Source organism: Rhinatrema bivittatum, chromosome 19, assembly GCF_901001135.1.
Source record: "Rhinatrema bivittatum chromosome 19, aRhiBiv1.1, whole genome shotgun sequence".
NCBI classification, from domain to species: domain Eukaryota; kingdom Metazoa; phylum Chordata; class Amphibia; order Gymnophiona; family Rhinatrematidae; genus Rhinatrema; species Rhinatrema bivittatum.
This window is the reverse complement of record NC_042633.1, coordinates 39,302,341-39,318,634: the sequence shown is the minus strand read 5'-3', so window position 1 is coordinate 39,318,634 and position 16,294 is coordinate 39,302,341. Positions and strand designations below refer to the sequence as shown.

The 16,294-nt window shown below is 53.9% G+C and overlaps 2 protein-coding genes across 4 annotated transcripts; one reads left to right on the top strand and one right to left on the bottom strand.

The window, feature by feature from the left end:
* Positions 1-699: 699 nt before the first annotated feature.
* Positions 700-7,938, bottom strand: PIN1 (peptidylprolyl cis/trans isomerase, NIMA-interacting 1). Its single transcript, XM_029585377.1, has 4 exons — positions 7,786-7,938; positions 2,845-3,045; positions 2,097-2,207; positions 700-1,669 (listed from the first exon to the last, which is right to left on the bottom strand). The coding sequence occupies exons 1-4, from the start codon at positions 7,841-7,843 to the stop codon at positions 1,560-1,562; spliced, it is 480 nt and encodes a 159-aa protein (XP_029441237.1). The 5' UTR covers positions 7,844-7,938; the 3' UTR covers positions 700-1,559.
* A 4,431-nt stretch (positions 7,939-12,369) lies between these two features.
* Positions 12,370-16,238, top strand: LOC115081166 (microtubule-associated protein futsch-like). Of its 3 annotated transcripts, none has more exons than XM_029585675.1 (3): positions 12,370-12,663; positions 13,386-14,815; positions 15,514-16,238. In XM_029585675.1, the coding sequence occupies exons 2-3, from the start codon at positions 13,388-13,390 to the stop codon at positions 15,532-15,534; spliced, it is 1,449 nt and encodes a 482-aa protein (XP_029441535.1). In that variant the 5' UTR covers positions 12,370-12,663; positions 13,386-13,387; the 3' UTR covers positions 15,535-16,238. The 3 variants fall into 3 exon arrangements, with proteins under 3 accessions (XP_029441535.1, XP_029441536.1, XP_029441534.1); XM_029585676.1 differs by having other exon boundaries at positions 12,372-12,663; positions 13,383-14,815; positions 15,517-16,238; XM_029585674.1 differs by having other exon boundaries at positions 12,372-12,663; positions 13,383-14,815.
* Positions 16,239-16,294: the final 56 nt, after the last annotated feature.

Below are 16,294 nucleotides of genomic sequence, written 5' to 3'. Positions count from 1 at the left end.
CGGATTTTGGCCACACAGTCCGGGAGATGGGTTGTGTGTCGAGGTGAAGGGGCTCCTGGGATGTCCGCAACGGGCAGGATCACGGCGTGGGAAAGGGGGTTCTGAGACACGGTGTCTCTCCGCCTCTCTCCCCCCCCCCTCCATTTCCCCCCCGCACCAGACACGCCGCGCAGAGAGCAGAGATCTGTCTGGCCGCCCGCCTTCTTCTCATCTCACTGATTAAGACCCCGGGAGGTCGTTTCTTAGACATGAAGGGGACAATTCTAAAAGAAATATATCCGCGGAAACCGGCTGCCTGAAAAACGTTCCCCGCCACGGCTTTCCACAGCACGCGTCCTCGTGGTGGCACAGAGGGGGAGGCGGCGGCAATCGGCAAGCAGCACGTGTGGACTGCGCTTTCAGCCTCCGAGCGCCACCTGGCATGGAAAAAATCTGCCCCACCAGTCTGAGAACTGCCCCCAGGAGTCGAGGGGTCTCCTACATCTCAGGAGCCACAGATCCAGGAGCTCCACCCCGCCCCAGTGATGTCACAACGCGGCTTGCACGCCGCCATCGCCAGAGAGATCCCGTCTCCTCACCCTCCAGTGCTTCGGCGCCCAGCAGGAGGCTCTGCTCCACCCCTCCCCCCCCCCCCCCCCCCCCCCCAATCCTGCCGGCGCCGGGAAACACTCTGCACAGGGAAAAACAAGGGCCGCTGGGTGTCAGACCAAACCACTTTTAATGTAATAAAAGATACAGGATGAGTGAAAACCAAAACAAAGCAAATAAACAAAAAAAAATCAAAAATAAAAAAAAATCACAGAAACAACAACAAAACCCTAAGTCACACAGTTTGGGGGGTTTTTTTTGTTTTTGTTTTTATTTTAAACAGCGGAGCCGACCATGGACCCGGGATGGCAAACACTGGCTCTCTCAACACGACAGGGTCAGGAAGCACGGAAACGATCTCTTTAGGCAAGGCCGACGCGGGCAACCCTCAGCAGGGGAGCGGGGCGGACGACGAGCGGCACCCGCTGGCCACAGGACACCGGACCCCCCCGGGCTGGAACAGGAACAGCTCTGGTTTTTGTTTTTTTTAACACAGCCTTCTCTCGGTGCATCTGCGGCCCGGCGGTTCCCCGGAGCCGGAAACTTCCCCGGCGCAGGACGGAATAATAAAGCCCGGGGTGGGGTGGTCCCCCTTTCAGCCAGTGCCCTCCCCCACAGCGGGGGCCGACAACCTTCCCGCTCTGCCTGTGAGAGGCGCGGCCGTCTTCCCTACTCCCCCCCTCCCCCTCCCCTTGCATCGCTAATCCTTTTGACTCGTGTTTTCCCATCCTTGGCTAAGCATGCAGCTTTAAAACTGGAGGGATCGTAGCCACTGGGGTACGGAGAGCTACAATCATCTATTAATTTAAACCGACATGAAGTTCATGGTGGCGGGAGGAGAGCAGCTGTCGGACTGCGTGCGTGGATTCCTAACCCCCACCCCCCCACCCAACCCTCCCCAACCCCTCCCCCCTCCCCATTTCATCCCAACCCTCCCCCTCCCCACCAAGCCGACGGGGGGCTCGGGTTTTTCACTCCGTGCGCAGTATGATGTGAATCCCTGAGTCGGTGAAGACCGGGCCGCTCATCTCGCCGGGCCTCAGCGCGAAGGAGGCGTCCTCGAACGGCTTCTGCATCTGACCTAGAGAGGGAGAGAAGGAGAGTGGGTTGGGAGCAGAGGCGCACGCGGGGAGAGGGGGGGGGATCGTCGCGAGGCGGAGGGAGGCCGACAACGCAGCTCTTAGGAGGGAGGGAGTGCCGCGCTGACCCGGCAGCAGCTCTGCCGCCGCCGACACCACGAGGGATCTCTCCGAGACGAGTCCGCTTATCTCCCCCCCCACCCTCCGTGCCTCAAGTCGCCCAAGCTGCCAGTGGGAGCGGTGTCCCGTCCCCCCCAGCCAACCACATGAACACAGACTGTGAGTCCAGATTTGTGGCTCTGGGGGGATTCAAATCCTGATAGGATGGGCTCAGTCAGCCCACCTTCCTCCTGTTGAGAGGTAATAAGGATATTTCCTTGGCCACGACGCGCAGAAAACGTCCCGTGAATGCAGGCGGGCCTCACTCACCTCTTCCGAAAGATCCCAGGTCCCCACCTGCTTTCGCTGAACTGCAGTCACTGAACTGGGACGCCAGGGCTTCAAAGTCTTCGTCGCCCGATTTAATCTTCTGAATGTATCCTGGGGGAAACCCAGAGAACACACAAAACTCCAGTCACGGTCGAATGACGGCCCGAACGGAAACCGAGGCCAGACCTAAGCTCCGTCTACAGCTTCGCTCTCCTGCTGCTAAGAAAACAGAACCACAGCACCCCCTGATGGACGAGGCGGGCTCAGGGGAGTGCGGAGGTGGAGAGGGACCGCACGACTCAGGCTGAGACGCTGAAGGCGGCTCACCGTCCCGCGAAGAGAGCCTTCAAAAGCCGGGAGCGCCTGCAGCGGTCCCGGACGTCGCCACAGGACTCGCACCGAGGAAAGCAAATCTTCCCTACGTCATTCAGAACCCCTCTTGGGTCCGATGTGCACGGGGGGTGGGGGGGTGGTGTTAGTCATCTCTTCGGCGCCGCCGGAACGGGTTGACTCGCCCGGCGCTGCCGTGCACGAGCTCGGACGCACCACCACCGTTGCTTCCCCGCTCCAAACAGTCTGGACCTCTCTCTCTCTCTCTGCCCGCGCTTTTAAGGTGGGCGGGGTAAGCAGAGACCCTTTTCCAGGATGGAGAGGAGGAGGGGGCAGGGGGGGAGGAAGGGAGACAACGTTGTACCAGCACACCTGAATGGCATCGATAAAAACAATTAAAAAAAAAAGACCCACTCACCGTTGATGAGCTCCAGGGCTTCGTCTTTGGTGCGCGTCACCTTCTCCTGCCGCCAGGACGACGGCCGCCGCGACTGACTGTGCTTCACCAAGAGGTGGGAGCAGCGCACCTTCAAGGGCTCCCCTTGCCCGTTCTTGCCGCAGCCGCTGGGCCGCTCCCACTGGCTGGCGTTCGTGATGTGGTTGAAGTAGTAGACGCGGCCTGCAACCAAACGAGAATTTAAATAAATAAATAAGAGAGAGAAGCGGGGGGTGGGGGGGGGGGGATCAGGAATGTTTGGGGGGGGCCAATCAGCAACGTCCAGCTCATTTGCCAATTTAAATCTCCTCCCCCCCCCCCCCCACAAATGGATCCTGCAGAGAGAAAATAGAAAGAGCAGCTCAGAGTGCCCCCTCTCTTAAAGAGACGGTGCCATCCTATCTCATTACAGGGCTACGGGTGCAAATCAAGTTTCCGGACGGAGACCTTGGTTTGCGCCTGGCTTTTTACATTTTTACTTCTCTTTCCCCCCTTCCTAATGCATTCAGGTTCCTCCCAGAATTTGTAAATGGACGAGAGCAGGGACCACCGATACCGCAAACCCACCTGACCCTGCCACAGGCAGGACCACAAGATCTCCCCCCCCCCCCCCCCCCCCCCGCTGCCTTTTTTTTTTTTTTTTTGACATTTACTGACCCTCCAAAATTAAACTCTGCAAACACGGCCTGCGCCGGCATCTCGACACGACACGAAGAACCGCTTCTGTCCAGAGGCTCTCAAGCAAAAACCAAAAACCGAGAAGCCCCCGAAACGACCAAGGGCAGAGGCTGGGGAGCGCGACACCGCTCGGCGCTCGCGCGCCTTTCAGCCTCCCCTGCCTGGAATGTTTTTCTTCGGCCCGCGCCGGGCGTGTCTCGGGGGGGCGCACGTCACTTTAACGAGAACGTACATCACCGCTGGGCTGCACAGGGCGGCCGGCGAAAATGGAACCTCGGCGGGCGATAAACAGGCCGCCTGCTCTGATGTACGAGGCATTTAGGGAGGATTTATCACTGGCTGTGCGCCGCCGCAGCTGCGAGGAGGGGAGGGGGGGGCCAAGGCAAATTTATCTCGCCGGGGAAGGCAGCGGTGTTTGTGTGTCATTACAGGACAAGGGCGGGTTATTAATCCTGCTTAATGTTTATGCCAGATATTTCGCTAGCGAACATTTTCCCTGTGAATAACACAGCCCGAGCAGGTTATAGTGCTATAAATCACCTCGGCTAGATCCTGCAACGTGCGGTCACAGAGCAGCAATGGTATCAAACCTCCTGTTTTCTTTCTAATCCTGTCTCGTACAGTCAGCAAAGGCAGGGCTCCCGCAGTCAGGGCTGAGGCTTTATTCGATGCAGTTCACGCCGCTAGCATGATAGGCTTAAAAGAAAACGCAGGGAGCCACCTCCACTGCTGCTGCCGTTCCCGTGAGCCGTTAGGGGTCACTATTTCCACTAAAAATCACTCTTATACACCCCCAGGGCAGCAATTCCCAACCCCATCCTGGAAGCACACCCGGCCCCTCCGGGCTTTCTGGCTCACCAAGGCAAATGCACGGAAGACGAATTTACAGAGCCTGGGTCTCACATGCATGTTTGCTACCGACAGATCGGTCAGGCCTGGGAACCACAGTTCGTTCACGTGGGGAGCATGCGACTGCGTGACGATTCTGGATAAGCGCCTCTATGCAGGCGTTACGAAAAGCAAGCTGCATTTCAATCGTGTCATTTTTTTAACAAACATGCACGCTGCCACCCAGTCTCTCCCCCCCCCTTCAGAGGTCTGTTCTTCTTGTGAGCGCACCTCTGACCTATTGGGGAACAATTTTTTTGGTAAAAAAAAAAACCTAACATTCCCAAGCACGGCTGGGACTTCGAGCTGGCTGAAAGCTTAAAGAACCAAAATCGCCTTTTTAAAGACTCTGGTAAGAGGGCGTTTGCCCTGCAGCAGAGCAATGCTAGAACCCCACTGTAATAGAAGCGAGTCTGCTGGCGGTGAACTGACCCCCTCGCTGCTGACTTCCAAGCAAGGGGCGGCTGGGCCTGACTGACCGGAAGAAGGGAGCAGAGCATTCAAAGGCCACTCGCCCCGTGCACAGATCTCACCTCTGGCACCTTCGTTGACCATTTCCACCTATCCCTGTGGGCTAACAGCAGCTTCAGCAGTTTCTTCCTCCCTCAGACAGGATCAAGGCAGAGTGCGGATGACCACAAACCCTAGTAAGCCCAAATTCCTAGGCCATGACATTTTTTTTTTTTAAGATGATGCTCATTAGGCTCAGATTTTGCAAACAGACTTGTCCAGGGCAGATTATTCTGAAGAGTCGGCGGCCGGTTTTCTGAAGGGCAAGCATTCGGAAACGATGATCTGTACAGAACATGGCGGCTGGAAATTGGGGGGAGGGGGGAGAAGTTGTGAGTTTTCAAGCTTTAAGTGGGAAATGCAACCCTTTTGAGGAGGGGGAGCCACTTGGAGAGTCCTGCATCAAAGAAAATTAAACCGACCCTAAGACGCATGCCCTGCTTCTCTCCGGTTTTATTCCTTAACTTTGGAATCGGTTACCAAGATCCAAACCTTATTTGCATTTTCAAAAAACCCGGAACGTTGTGGGTCTTTAGCACAGACCGTTGGTGTTAAGGGATTTTAGTTTTAAGGTTATCGTGCCGTGTATTTATTAAACCATACAGCTTCAGCATTGTACGTACTGATATAAAAATTTTGTGCCACGCCTCGAGTGGCAGGACTGGCATGCAAGAAATTTGACAAAGTGCCTAAGTGAATTTATTTTCTAAGCGAGAAAGGGCCAAGGACTGAGGCTTGCTTTCAAGGCTTGGACGGTGCTCCCGGGGGAACAGAGTACCCCCTTCCCCAGGGGAGACTGAGACGGTATCGCAAGAAGCCAGCCACAGGGTAGCAACGAGCACAGATCTGGAGGAAGGAGATGAGTTGCCGGTTCCTAGATGGAGATTTTAGGCCGTGCATGTTTTTACCCCCCCCCCCCCCCCCCCCGTGCATTCTGATATCTGCAGTACTGATCTCATACAGAATAAAACTGAGAATAAAAATCCCACAGTCCATTAGGGATGGACCAGTGACTAGGGTCACTTAGACAGTTACAAAGCAGAGACCTAACACTCTACCCCATCCCAGTGTGACTCCATTCCTTAAGAGATTTACAGGGAGAACCACGATGTCCCCTGCCACTAACTGAACTGGCTGATCGCTATCCGTAGACCCCCGAAGCCCAAGAATGCCAAGTGACCCAGATGCAGAAGTGCGAGGCTTCAGGCCTGTCCTGGATTTCCCAACACCCTCCCTAAAGCATGAGATACACAAAGGACCCCTAACAGCAAGAGATGTGTGATGGTATACAACTAAACGATGGTATAGAAAAGTTTTTAAATAAAAAAAAATAAATAAACAAAAAATAGTGATGAAGCACTGGGGTGACCTGCATGGAGTGGCTGTTCAGCACAAAACAGCAGTGAAATGACTGCATCATGCTTCCTAGAAGGTAACCTGCACAGAGCAGAGGTTTCAACCCTACCACAGCTGGGCTATCTGGGCTTCCAAAAAGGCTGCATGGAGGAACTGAGGTTAAGATCAGGACTTCCATGAGCAGCAGGTGGCCAGTTTCTTTCTTTATACAGCAGCCTCACTAAGCTGGGTAGTTTTGGGGATTATTACAAAATTTAGCAGGGCATGGAAGGGGGCCTGGGCATTGCTCTTGTGAAAGGCAGGCTTGGGGATAGCAGGACCTGGAGTGTCTTGCTAGCAGAGGTGGTGGAGGCCAACACAGCAGATTTTGGGGGATTGAGAGGCTGGGTAGAAGACATGGGAGAAAGGGAGTTGGTTTGGATTGCATATGGGAGTTTGCATATGCACTCATCCAGGGTGGACAACTCTCAACTGGGCGGTCTGGATGGATGGGCCATTTCGATCTTAATCTGCCATCATTTACTATTTCACTATGGAGCCAGTAGTGGATTAGCATGGAGGAAGCTGGAATTCTGAATCCCACAATGCTCTGTAAAGTAAAATCAAATAGCCAGCACTACTATTAAGCCTCCCCTCCAGAGACTGGATCACCCAAACGTTTATACATGGGCAGACTAGCCCAGCTTCCTTCTGCTGTCACATTTCACTCTCCCCCCACCATGCGCATCTCAGCAGAGGGTAACTGGCTGTTTCTATTCCAAAGAAGTAAGAAAGAAGAAATTTCTTTAGTGGGAGGGCTGAGGGGTTGTGGTGCTAGATCTGGTCAGGGCAAGAGGGGAGAATGGTGATGGAGGAGGTGGAGGTAACGGGATAGTGTGGGAGTACTGAAGGTGAAAAGGGGAAGTGAGGTGGGAAGGTATGGGGGCAACTTGAGAGTGTGGGAGAAAGAGGCGGGGAGAGGATGGGGTAACTGGAAAGAGGACATGATGGATGGGAAGGAGATAAGGATGGGGAGAAGTGAAGGGTAACAGAAGAGGGATGGGTTGGGGTAACTAGAGGGTGGAGGAAATAAGGATGGGGTAATTAAAGGAGAAGGGGTGGAGGAGGCGAGAGGAGATGCAGGTAACTGGAGAAGGAGGATGAAATCAAATGTGCATAAATAAGGGGGTGCATGGGGGTTGGATGAGAGGGAGAGAAGGGGGATGAGCGCGACATGAGGGTGTGGGGTAGTTACAGGGTGAGGGGGTAACTAAGGGTGGAGAATGGGGAGAGGCTGGGGTAACAGGAGGAGTGGAGGAAACACAGGATAGTAGGGGTTGGAGGAGAGGGGAGGGGCTGGGAAGGAGCGGGTGAGTGCGGTGAGGAGGGAGACGTCTGAGGTGACTGGCGAGGGAAGGGGGGGCGGGGAGGCCGGGACACACAGGCATTAGATATCTGGCACACACTGGGCCCGGGGCTAAACAGACCGGACCGGGCCGGGCCTCCCCTCACCTGAGCTGCGGCTCATGCGCTTCTCCCAGCCCGAGGGCAGCTTCTCCTCCTCCGCCATCTTCCGCCCCCACCATTGACCCCGCCTCCCCAACCGCGCAGGCGCCGAGGAGCGGCGCGCCAACCGTCTTCCGGCGACGTCACCGCCGCCGCCTCGCGCGGGGCGGCGCGAAAGAACGCCGGCGGCCCGCCGCGCATGCGCGGAGGGGGGGATGTCTGGCGAGGGCGCATGCGCGGAGGGAATGACTGGGGAGGGCGCGTGCGCGGGCTGTAGAGCCATAGTTAGATCCGGGCAGAAATGCACATTCACGAAGCAGAGGAGCCCCCAAAGGCGGGGTAGGCCTGGTGAGCATCGGCTGCAACTGCAATCTCACTGTTATTCAGGCAGAATACAAAAAAAAAAGCATTGCTGCATTTACCGCATGTACCTATAAATACACCGATTGCACAATAAAAATTGTGGGCGAGATCACAGATCTTAGCAAAAAAAACCCAATAAAAGAATTCCTGCCTGCAGCTAGCCCATTATTTTTAATTTTTATATACCGATGTTCCTGTCTATAATATATATCGCACCGGGTCATTACATAAGAACATGGCAAGTTGCCATGCTGGGTCAGACCTAGGGTGCATGGAGCCCAGCATCCTGTTTCCTAGTACCTGGCAAGTACCCAAACATTAAATAGATCCCATGTCAGTAATAGCAATGGCTATTCTCTAAGTCAACTTGACTAATAACAGGTAATGGACTTCTCCAGGAACTTATCAAAACCTTTTTTAAACCAAGCTACTGTCCTAATCACATCCTCCTGCAACAAATTCGAGAGATTAATTGTGCATTGAGTGAAAAATAATTTTCTCCGATTTGTTTTAAACAGTGCTACTTGCTTCTCTCTATTTTTCTAGCAAGCTGAAATCCGATAGCCTATCCTGATGCAAGGCTAGAGATCTTAGTTGATCTCTGGCTTCTCTGTCAGCGCTCAGGATCCTCTGCGCTCTCTTAATTTCTGTTAGTTTGGGCCTCCACCTCCTCTTGGGAGTTTGTTGCATGCACCCACGCCCTCTCCCTGAAGAAATCTTTTTTGATGTTACTCCTCAGTCTACCCTCAGAATCAGGAATACTGGGAGTCTGGCTGACACGAAAGCCTGATGGGGACATGTAAACAGAGTTCTGTAAGGTGCTGAAGATCCTTTGCCACCTCAGGAGGTCTAGATGGTGGTTACCTAATAACCCTTGCGATCTCTGCTCCATACTGGGGAATCTCCTCTAGGAACATAGAGCTCACTTCCAATGTACTCCATTTTTTCCAGAGGGGCATTTAATGGGGCCCACTCTAGCCCAGATGCATTATGCAACTGGAGTTCAGGAGATGGAAGCCAGACAATGCATGCTGTTCAAACATATTAAACTTCTGCTTAATTGACTGCTTGGAATTTGTCAAACAACAGAGCAGGTGAAGATGAAAATCTCTCCTACTTCCAAGCAGCTAGGGTAGCGGAGATCACTGTTTCATTTTTGCCAATGATTTGGCAGCATCACTACCGCAGATATTGGAAGATTCGCCTGCAACTTTCCCAAAATGTAGTCACAAAAATTGTCACTGGATAGATGTCACAGTCTGCAAACAGCACAATAGTTCAGAACATATGCTATTAGTCTATTAGTTGGGATGCTGGATTTAGCCCAAGTACTTGTTATTACTGCCAATAAAAATTAATACACCCAATCCACTTGTTTTTTTCACAGAATAGGAAACCAGTCACCTCTAGGACTGGAGGGATCAGGGGATGGATGCAGGGATACAGAGCCTGTCACCTCTAGGACTGGAGGGCTCAGGGGATGGGTGCAGGGATACAGAGCCTGTCACCTCTAGGACTGGAGGGCTCAGGAGATGGGAGCAGGAATACAGAGCCTGTCACTTGTAGGAGTGGAGGGATCGGGATGGGCACAGAGATACAGAACCTATCATCTTTAGCTCAAGTCTATATTCTGTGGTGTGTGTGTGTGGAGCTTGCTCTAATGCTGCCTGGGCTGTGTCTGTCCTGTGGGGCGATGCTGTACATGTGCTGAGGTCTTCCATCATTTATTTATTTGAGTTTTTTTTCTATACCGGCATTCACGGAAGTTCGTATCATGTCGGTTTACATAAAACAAGGGGTGATCAATAAATTATAAACGTACATAATTATAACATGAGAGTATACATTTACAAATTATAACAAGTGCGCAGAAAAAGCAGTTACAATAAAACAAGGATGGTTCTAACTGGGAGTAGAAGAAGAGGATGATAGAAGTTTAACAAGAAGTAGAACGTGCAGTGGTTGGTAAGTCTGTATCAGTTTAATGGGTGATAATCAGTCTTGCTGTATGTGGTGGAAGAGCATCAGTCAGCAGTTATAGGAGAGCATCATCCTGCTCTCCTATAACTGCTCTCTCTCCCACTCTACCCCATCCTCATGACTATTGTTCATCACACAAGCTGTTCTAATCTGTACCATTCTCTTCCATTGCCAAGTCCCAACTCTATTTTCTACCTCCCCCTATGCCTGGAACAGTCTTCCTCAGTTGTGGCACGTGCTCGCTCTGACCAGATTAGAGTCCTGCCTAAAACCCACTTTTTTTCGGCTGCTTTAAAACCATAGTTCTCCCTGTTAATTCTGGCTGATTTTAACTTTTTTTATGCCTCTCCTCTGGATTGTAAGCTCCACGCGGTAGGAATTGCCTCTCCTCTATATCTGTACAGCACTCCCTACGTTATTTACATTAAAACAATGATAACCAGTCCTAACTGTCCACAAACAACAGTAGGAAAGTTTAGCAAAGAAAAAATGATTTTATTGAGTGCGGCCACCAGTCCCAGCAGCTCCTCCCTCTCATTTCTCTTCAGGCTTCCGTGCAGTCTTTTCTCGAATATTTCCGCTCTGGAGGCAAAACGGCTTTCACAAGTTCCAGAAGCCTCCCCATAATGGTTCTTTTCATGCAGTAATGGAGCAGGAAGGGAAGGGCACCGGCTGTGCCAAAGGCATTAATGGTCGGTCCCTGCTCTGGCAGCCCACTTCCCCAGCTCCCCCTCTCAATGGCTCCCGTCACCAACAGAACAACTGGAAAAGGATGTTTTATTGCTCTGTGGCCATAAAACATCCGAGGGATGCTGTCCGTCCCCCCCCCCCAGGCCCCCGTTCCCATTTATCTTTGTATTCGGGTTAGCTGGCCCAGTTCCTGCTGGTCATGGACCTTAGTGGAAGACTAAATCCTCCAGCCAAAGGCCTGGGTCCCTCCGCACACTCCCTCCCCCATCAGGCTCCTGGAGCCGTCGTCATCACTTAAGCTGAGAGTTCACCGGACAGCACCCCCCCCCCCCCCCCTATTAAACATCAGCTGCAGCCATACCCAGCCTGGACTTTGCCATCCCTTTCCCCCGTGCAGTGTGTAAAATGAAGAGAAACGTTAAGGGGGAGGTCGAGGGAGGGGGGGAAGGTTCTTTGAAAGATTAAACTGAGCACAAAAGGCAGGGAACTGGCCACGGCCGAGCCACTGCAAGATCTCTCACCAGTCTCGCCGGACGACTTATCAGCCCCGTTTCAAGGGCACACGCTGGCGTTTGTCAGGAATTCCCACCGCTGCTAGCGCAGAAAAGAAACAAGAAGCGCTGGGAGAGAGACACAATGGGAGGCTTTCAGGAAATCCCCCGGGCACGTGAGACGCAGCCCGTTCTCCCTGCTGATACCGCCTCTGTGCCCCCCCCCCCCCCCCGGAAATAAAAGATTAAGAGTTTCCCTGGGTGTTCTTCACACAATAAGAGTCATCATCGCGTGGCAAAGCCGGGGATTAGCACCAGGGAGATAAGGTGGCTTCTTCCACCGAAGGTCACAGACGGAGAGTCCGTGACAGAGCCGGGGATTAGAGCCCGGGCAGAGGGAGACGCGCGCTCACGCCTCAATAAACGTGCCAGCCGCCCCCCCCCCCCCTTGTCGATTTTTGCTACACCAGACGAACATGGCTACCCCTCCTACAAGACTGACACCCCCAAGGTCACAAGCCCTGTAAGAGCCGGGGATTAGAACTCTTCTGTCTTGGTTTATGCTTCTAGTCTCCAGCCTTCCTCCCCGACGGCCCAGAATGTCCCTCTGCGACTTGGGTTTCACCGACACATGGCAGCTCGGCCGCCGTCCCCCGTCCCCCCAATCTGTGGATACTGCCTCCCTATTCTCCTCCACCAAACCTTTAAATTGCCTCTAAACCTTTAAATTGGGCCTTTAATCTGGGAAGAGAGGGGGGGGGGGGGTGTCGCTGGTTTGAGAATCCCTTGTGTTCACCTGCAGGGCAGAATCACCCTCCCCATCCTTCACGAGGCTGCATCACGCGTGGTGTTTTGGGTTTTTTTTGCCAACAAATCCTGTGCTTGATGGAGGGGGTAACAGATCGAGACATTAATCTGCCCGGGGCACACAATGAGAGCTTTTCAGGGCGGCTCATCTGTATGCCGCTGCTCTCGGCTCTCGCTCAGGCTCCAGCTCCCCCCCCTGCCAAACAGTTCTGGCAAAACTGAAGATTACCTTGGAAAAGGATCTGCTCATCTCTTTCCCAGCTGTCCCCACCCCCCGGCTGCTCAGCAAACGTCACTCGAGCTCTAGGTCGTGGGTGCATCCCACTGGACTCATTTGTCTGCCGTTCCCAGCGGAGCTGCCTTGTTCGGTCCTCCTCCTCCTCAGGGTCTGGCTGAGGGCAGGGCGCACAAGTTTTGCAGAGGAACGCCCTGATCTGGAAACAGACTTTGAAACGAGACCCACTACAGCCTCCTCTTAGAATTTTCTGCCCTCCGTTTGGCTGCGGCTCTGGCACAGAACGTTTAATCTCAGCCGAGAATTCGGAGGAAAAAGGTAAGAACCTGGCACAGGATCTGGGTTTCGTTAATCGCTTCTGAATGTATTAGAACGAGGTGAAAAATGGGGGGTGGAAGCTACACTGGGCTTTCAGGGCACCCCCACGTCCTCAGGCTGCGCTCCCCAGCTTTGTCAACTAGAAAGGCAGGAGTGCCGGGGCTCCCTATGGCTATAAATCGGAGGCACCGGGGGCAGAAGCAGATTTAAAACTGGACCCAGACAAATTCCAGTAAGGTCTTTCCCTACACAGAGCAAAGTGTGAGGAACAAGGATTTTGGGTCACTGCCTGCCAGCTCACCTCCGACATCAAGGCTCGATACCTCCTAGAACGGCTCGGCACAGGGAATCCAGGTTGCTCCAGGCCCCGACAACGGGAACCAGGACTGCACTAGACACTCTAGGAAAATGCAGGGTAGTGAAGGCTTGAATGTAAATGAACCCATCCGTGGTAGTGCCTGACCACCACATCCTCAGGCACGAGATGAATGTAGGCTGCTGTCCCTCATTAGCTGTTTAGAAATCACTGGAATTCAATTTTTACCCAGTACAAGTTTTTCTATGAAACACTGCTACCGCCCTCCCCCTGTTCTCAGCCCTGTAAGATGGGCGACTGTCCTGAGATTTTGGCTCGTGCTGTCCCAAACACCCCTCCCTGCATTGTTTCCCCTGATCAACACCCTTCACCCCCCGTGTCTCTCTGGTTTTCCATTTTCCAGTAGAAATGGCAGATCGTGTGGACACAGAAGGTGATGCACCACAAGGCCTGATCTCCCCCGAGGAGGAGGAAGCCAGTCGCCCTCTGGATGAGGACAGGAAGGCTGCGGACGCCGCCCCAGTGACCCCTGCACCTGTTGCCGAGGCAGGACAAGGCACCCCCGACCGCGGGAGAGAAAATGACAGAGCGGAGACAGATGAGCATCCAGGCGTGGCAGAGAACCCATTCTGCAAAAGCCAGGGATCGTCAGCAGTAAGCTACAGTGATCCTCAAGTGAGCAAGGGCGCCTACGCCCCAGAGGCCGACTCTAAGGCACTTGAAAGAATTTCTACGGAGAGGCAACTAGAAACGGAAGAACGGCCCACTGAGCACAGGCCATGTGAACCCCTCGAGCCGGACGGCCAAGCTGATCGCTTGATGAGCCCTCACGCAGAGGAGCATCAGGACGCCCACAGCAGAGAGGAAAGAGGGGAGACAGACCAGGAGGCAGAGAAGAGTCTGGAAGAAGTCAGCCAGTACCTTACCGAGACGGAGACCGAAGCGCACAGCGAACCTGAGAGAGGTGAAGGCTGCCTCGCAATGGAAGAGTCAACCCCATCCCAAGAAGCTCCTCCTTCCGTTCAATGCCGCTCTACTACAGCCGAATCTAACCCTGTCGTAGTCCAAGAGCCCACCGCAGACCAAGAACTTGGCGCGGTCCGAGACGACTTCACCGAGCATCAGGACTACGCTGCATCCCAAGAAACTCCAACTGCATCCAAAGATTACCCTGCCACTACCCTGCTTCAGAGAGGCCTTCAGATTATTCAACAAGACCACACTACATCCCAAGAAGCTCCCACTGAGCCTATGCAAGACCCTACTGTAGCGGATGACCCCGTCATATCCCAGGATGACCTCACTGCAGCTCAAGCAGACCCTGCCACGAGCCAAGACGACAACATAAACGTCACAGAAGCAGAGTCCATTTCCCTGGAAAGCATCCAGCATGGGAACGCCAGTTTTAGTCCACTGCCGCACTCTGAAGGCCAAGACCCAACAGCCCCGGCTATCACCGTGAAAGCCCCACTCCCACTGGACGCCGAGCCCTCGGAGAGCAGCAGCAGCAGCTCCCAGCACCCGCTCGATATCCAGGGAAGCTGTGCAGTAAGCCACCCTTCTCCGGAGGCCAGCGTAGACCACCTCCTGGCGGACTTCACAGGGCAAGGCGCGCAGGCCGCTGGCCAGCAGGATCGACGGGAAGACGTGGGCGAAGAACCGGGGCAGGCATGCCGGTCTTGCGACCGTCTGCATGGCTCAGCGGAAAAAGCAGCAGGAGAAGCTCCAGTAGAGTGCTGCGGGGACAAAGGTGTGGGAAGCGCAGACACGAAGGAGGAGGAACCCAGGAGCGGCGAGGAGGAAGAGCTGAAAAGCACTGGGGAACCCACGCAGAAGGTAGGGATTGTTAAAATACATACATAAAAAACAGGCCTGCAGTAGGAAATGTCGCCGTGTGAGCCTTGCATACATACACATTGGCAAAACCCTTTAGCCATGCGAGTTCTAATCCCTGCCTGGATAAGAAATGGGCTCCTTTCTTTTTCTCCTGGGAGGCTCTTAGGCTCGGTCCAGGTTTTGGAACTTAAGATCCCAGTGGAGGGTGGCACCTGGAGTGCTGTGGACATCAGGACTGAGCCGACTCTGCCCGAGAGAGTCTCCCCCCCCTCCCTCTCTGCAGTCCCCGTCCCCCCCAATGTCACAATTTGACCACCTTGCGTTTCAGAAGCAAGGATAATGCATTCAAAAATCCCCCTCCCCCAGAAACTGAACAGCCAGGGTCCACGTCACTAAGCCACTCATAACCTGGAGCCTCCTGCTGCTCACCCTACCTTTAAAGTTGTCCTTTTTTTTGGGGGGGAGGGATCATATTCAATATCCTGCACCCCCTTCCCTCCCCTACCGCAAATCCTCTGACGGCAGCCGCATTCAGAAACACCACATATCGCATCACACGGCGTAACGACGACGTCACAACACGGTCCAAACCAATCAGACTCCCCGTGATGCAAAATATGACACGCCCCCCCCCGGTCAGGGGAAGGAGATAAGGGAAGCCGGCGTCACGATATTTCAACATTATTTTTCTCTTCCAGCAGGATGGGTCGAAGATGTGAAGCCAGGATCATCCGCTCCCAGTCACGTCCCTGAAATCAAGCAGCCGCACGCCGAAGCCGCAGGGAAACCCGGACTCGCAGCTTTCTGGGGCGGCTCCCGACTGCATGAGCCGCCTGTACTAACCGCGCTGTAGCTCTCGAATCACCTTTCAGCATGATAAGTTACTGCCTCCGCTTCCTGGGGGGGCGAAGACGCTAGGTTTCTCACCTTCCATTCGCCCCCCACCCACCCGAACGTGGCATTTATAGCCCGGAAGGCGCACGGCTACACCACGGGTCGCTTGGGCTCTGCGCAAGCCTTAACCGAAAATGCCACGTTCCCCGCGCCTGCTTTCGAAATACTGAGACGCAAATTTTACATTTAAAAAACAACTAAACGACGCTTGCTCGAAGCTGGGAGATTCCTGGCAATTAACAGTTCTAAAATTCCCTGGGCTTTCCATCCCCTTCAAGCTGGGCCACAAGCTCACTGTTTTAGAGCGAGTTACTGCTCAATAAGAAGCTGCTTCTAGAAGCCGGCCACAACCGCGCAGGGAGAGAAGGCGTTACTCGCGAAGCCTCCGCCCGGCACCGCTCGTTAACCAAAGCGGAAGAAAAGCGCCGCAGCCCTGTAACCAAAGTGTTCCCCGCACGCCCTTTCCAGGCTTCCTAAGAATGTACGGTCCCCGCTGGCTAATAAACCGCTTTTGTCTTTCTGCCGTTCACGAGCGGTGTCTGTGATAACTGGTGCAGTCAGGACGGGCCCGGCTAACCCAGGTGG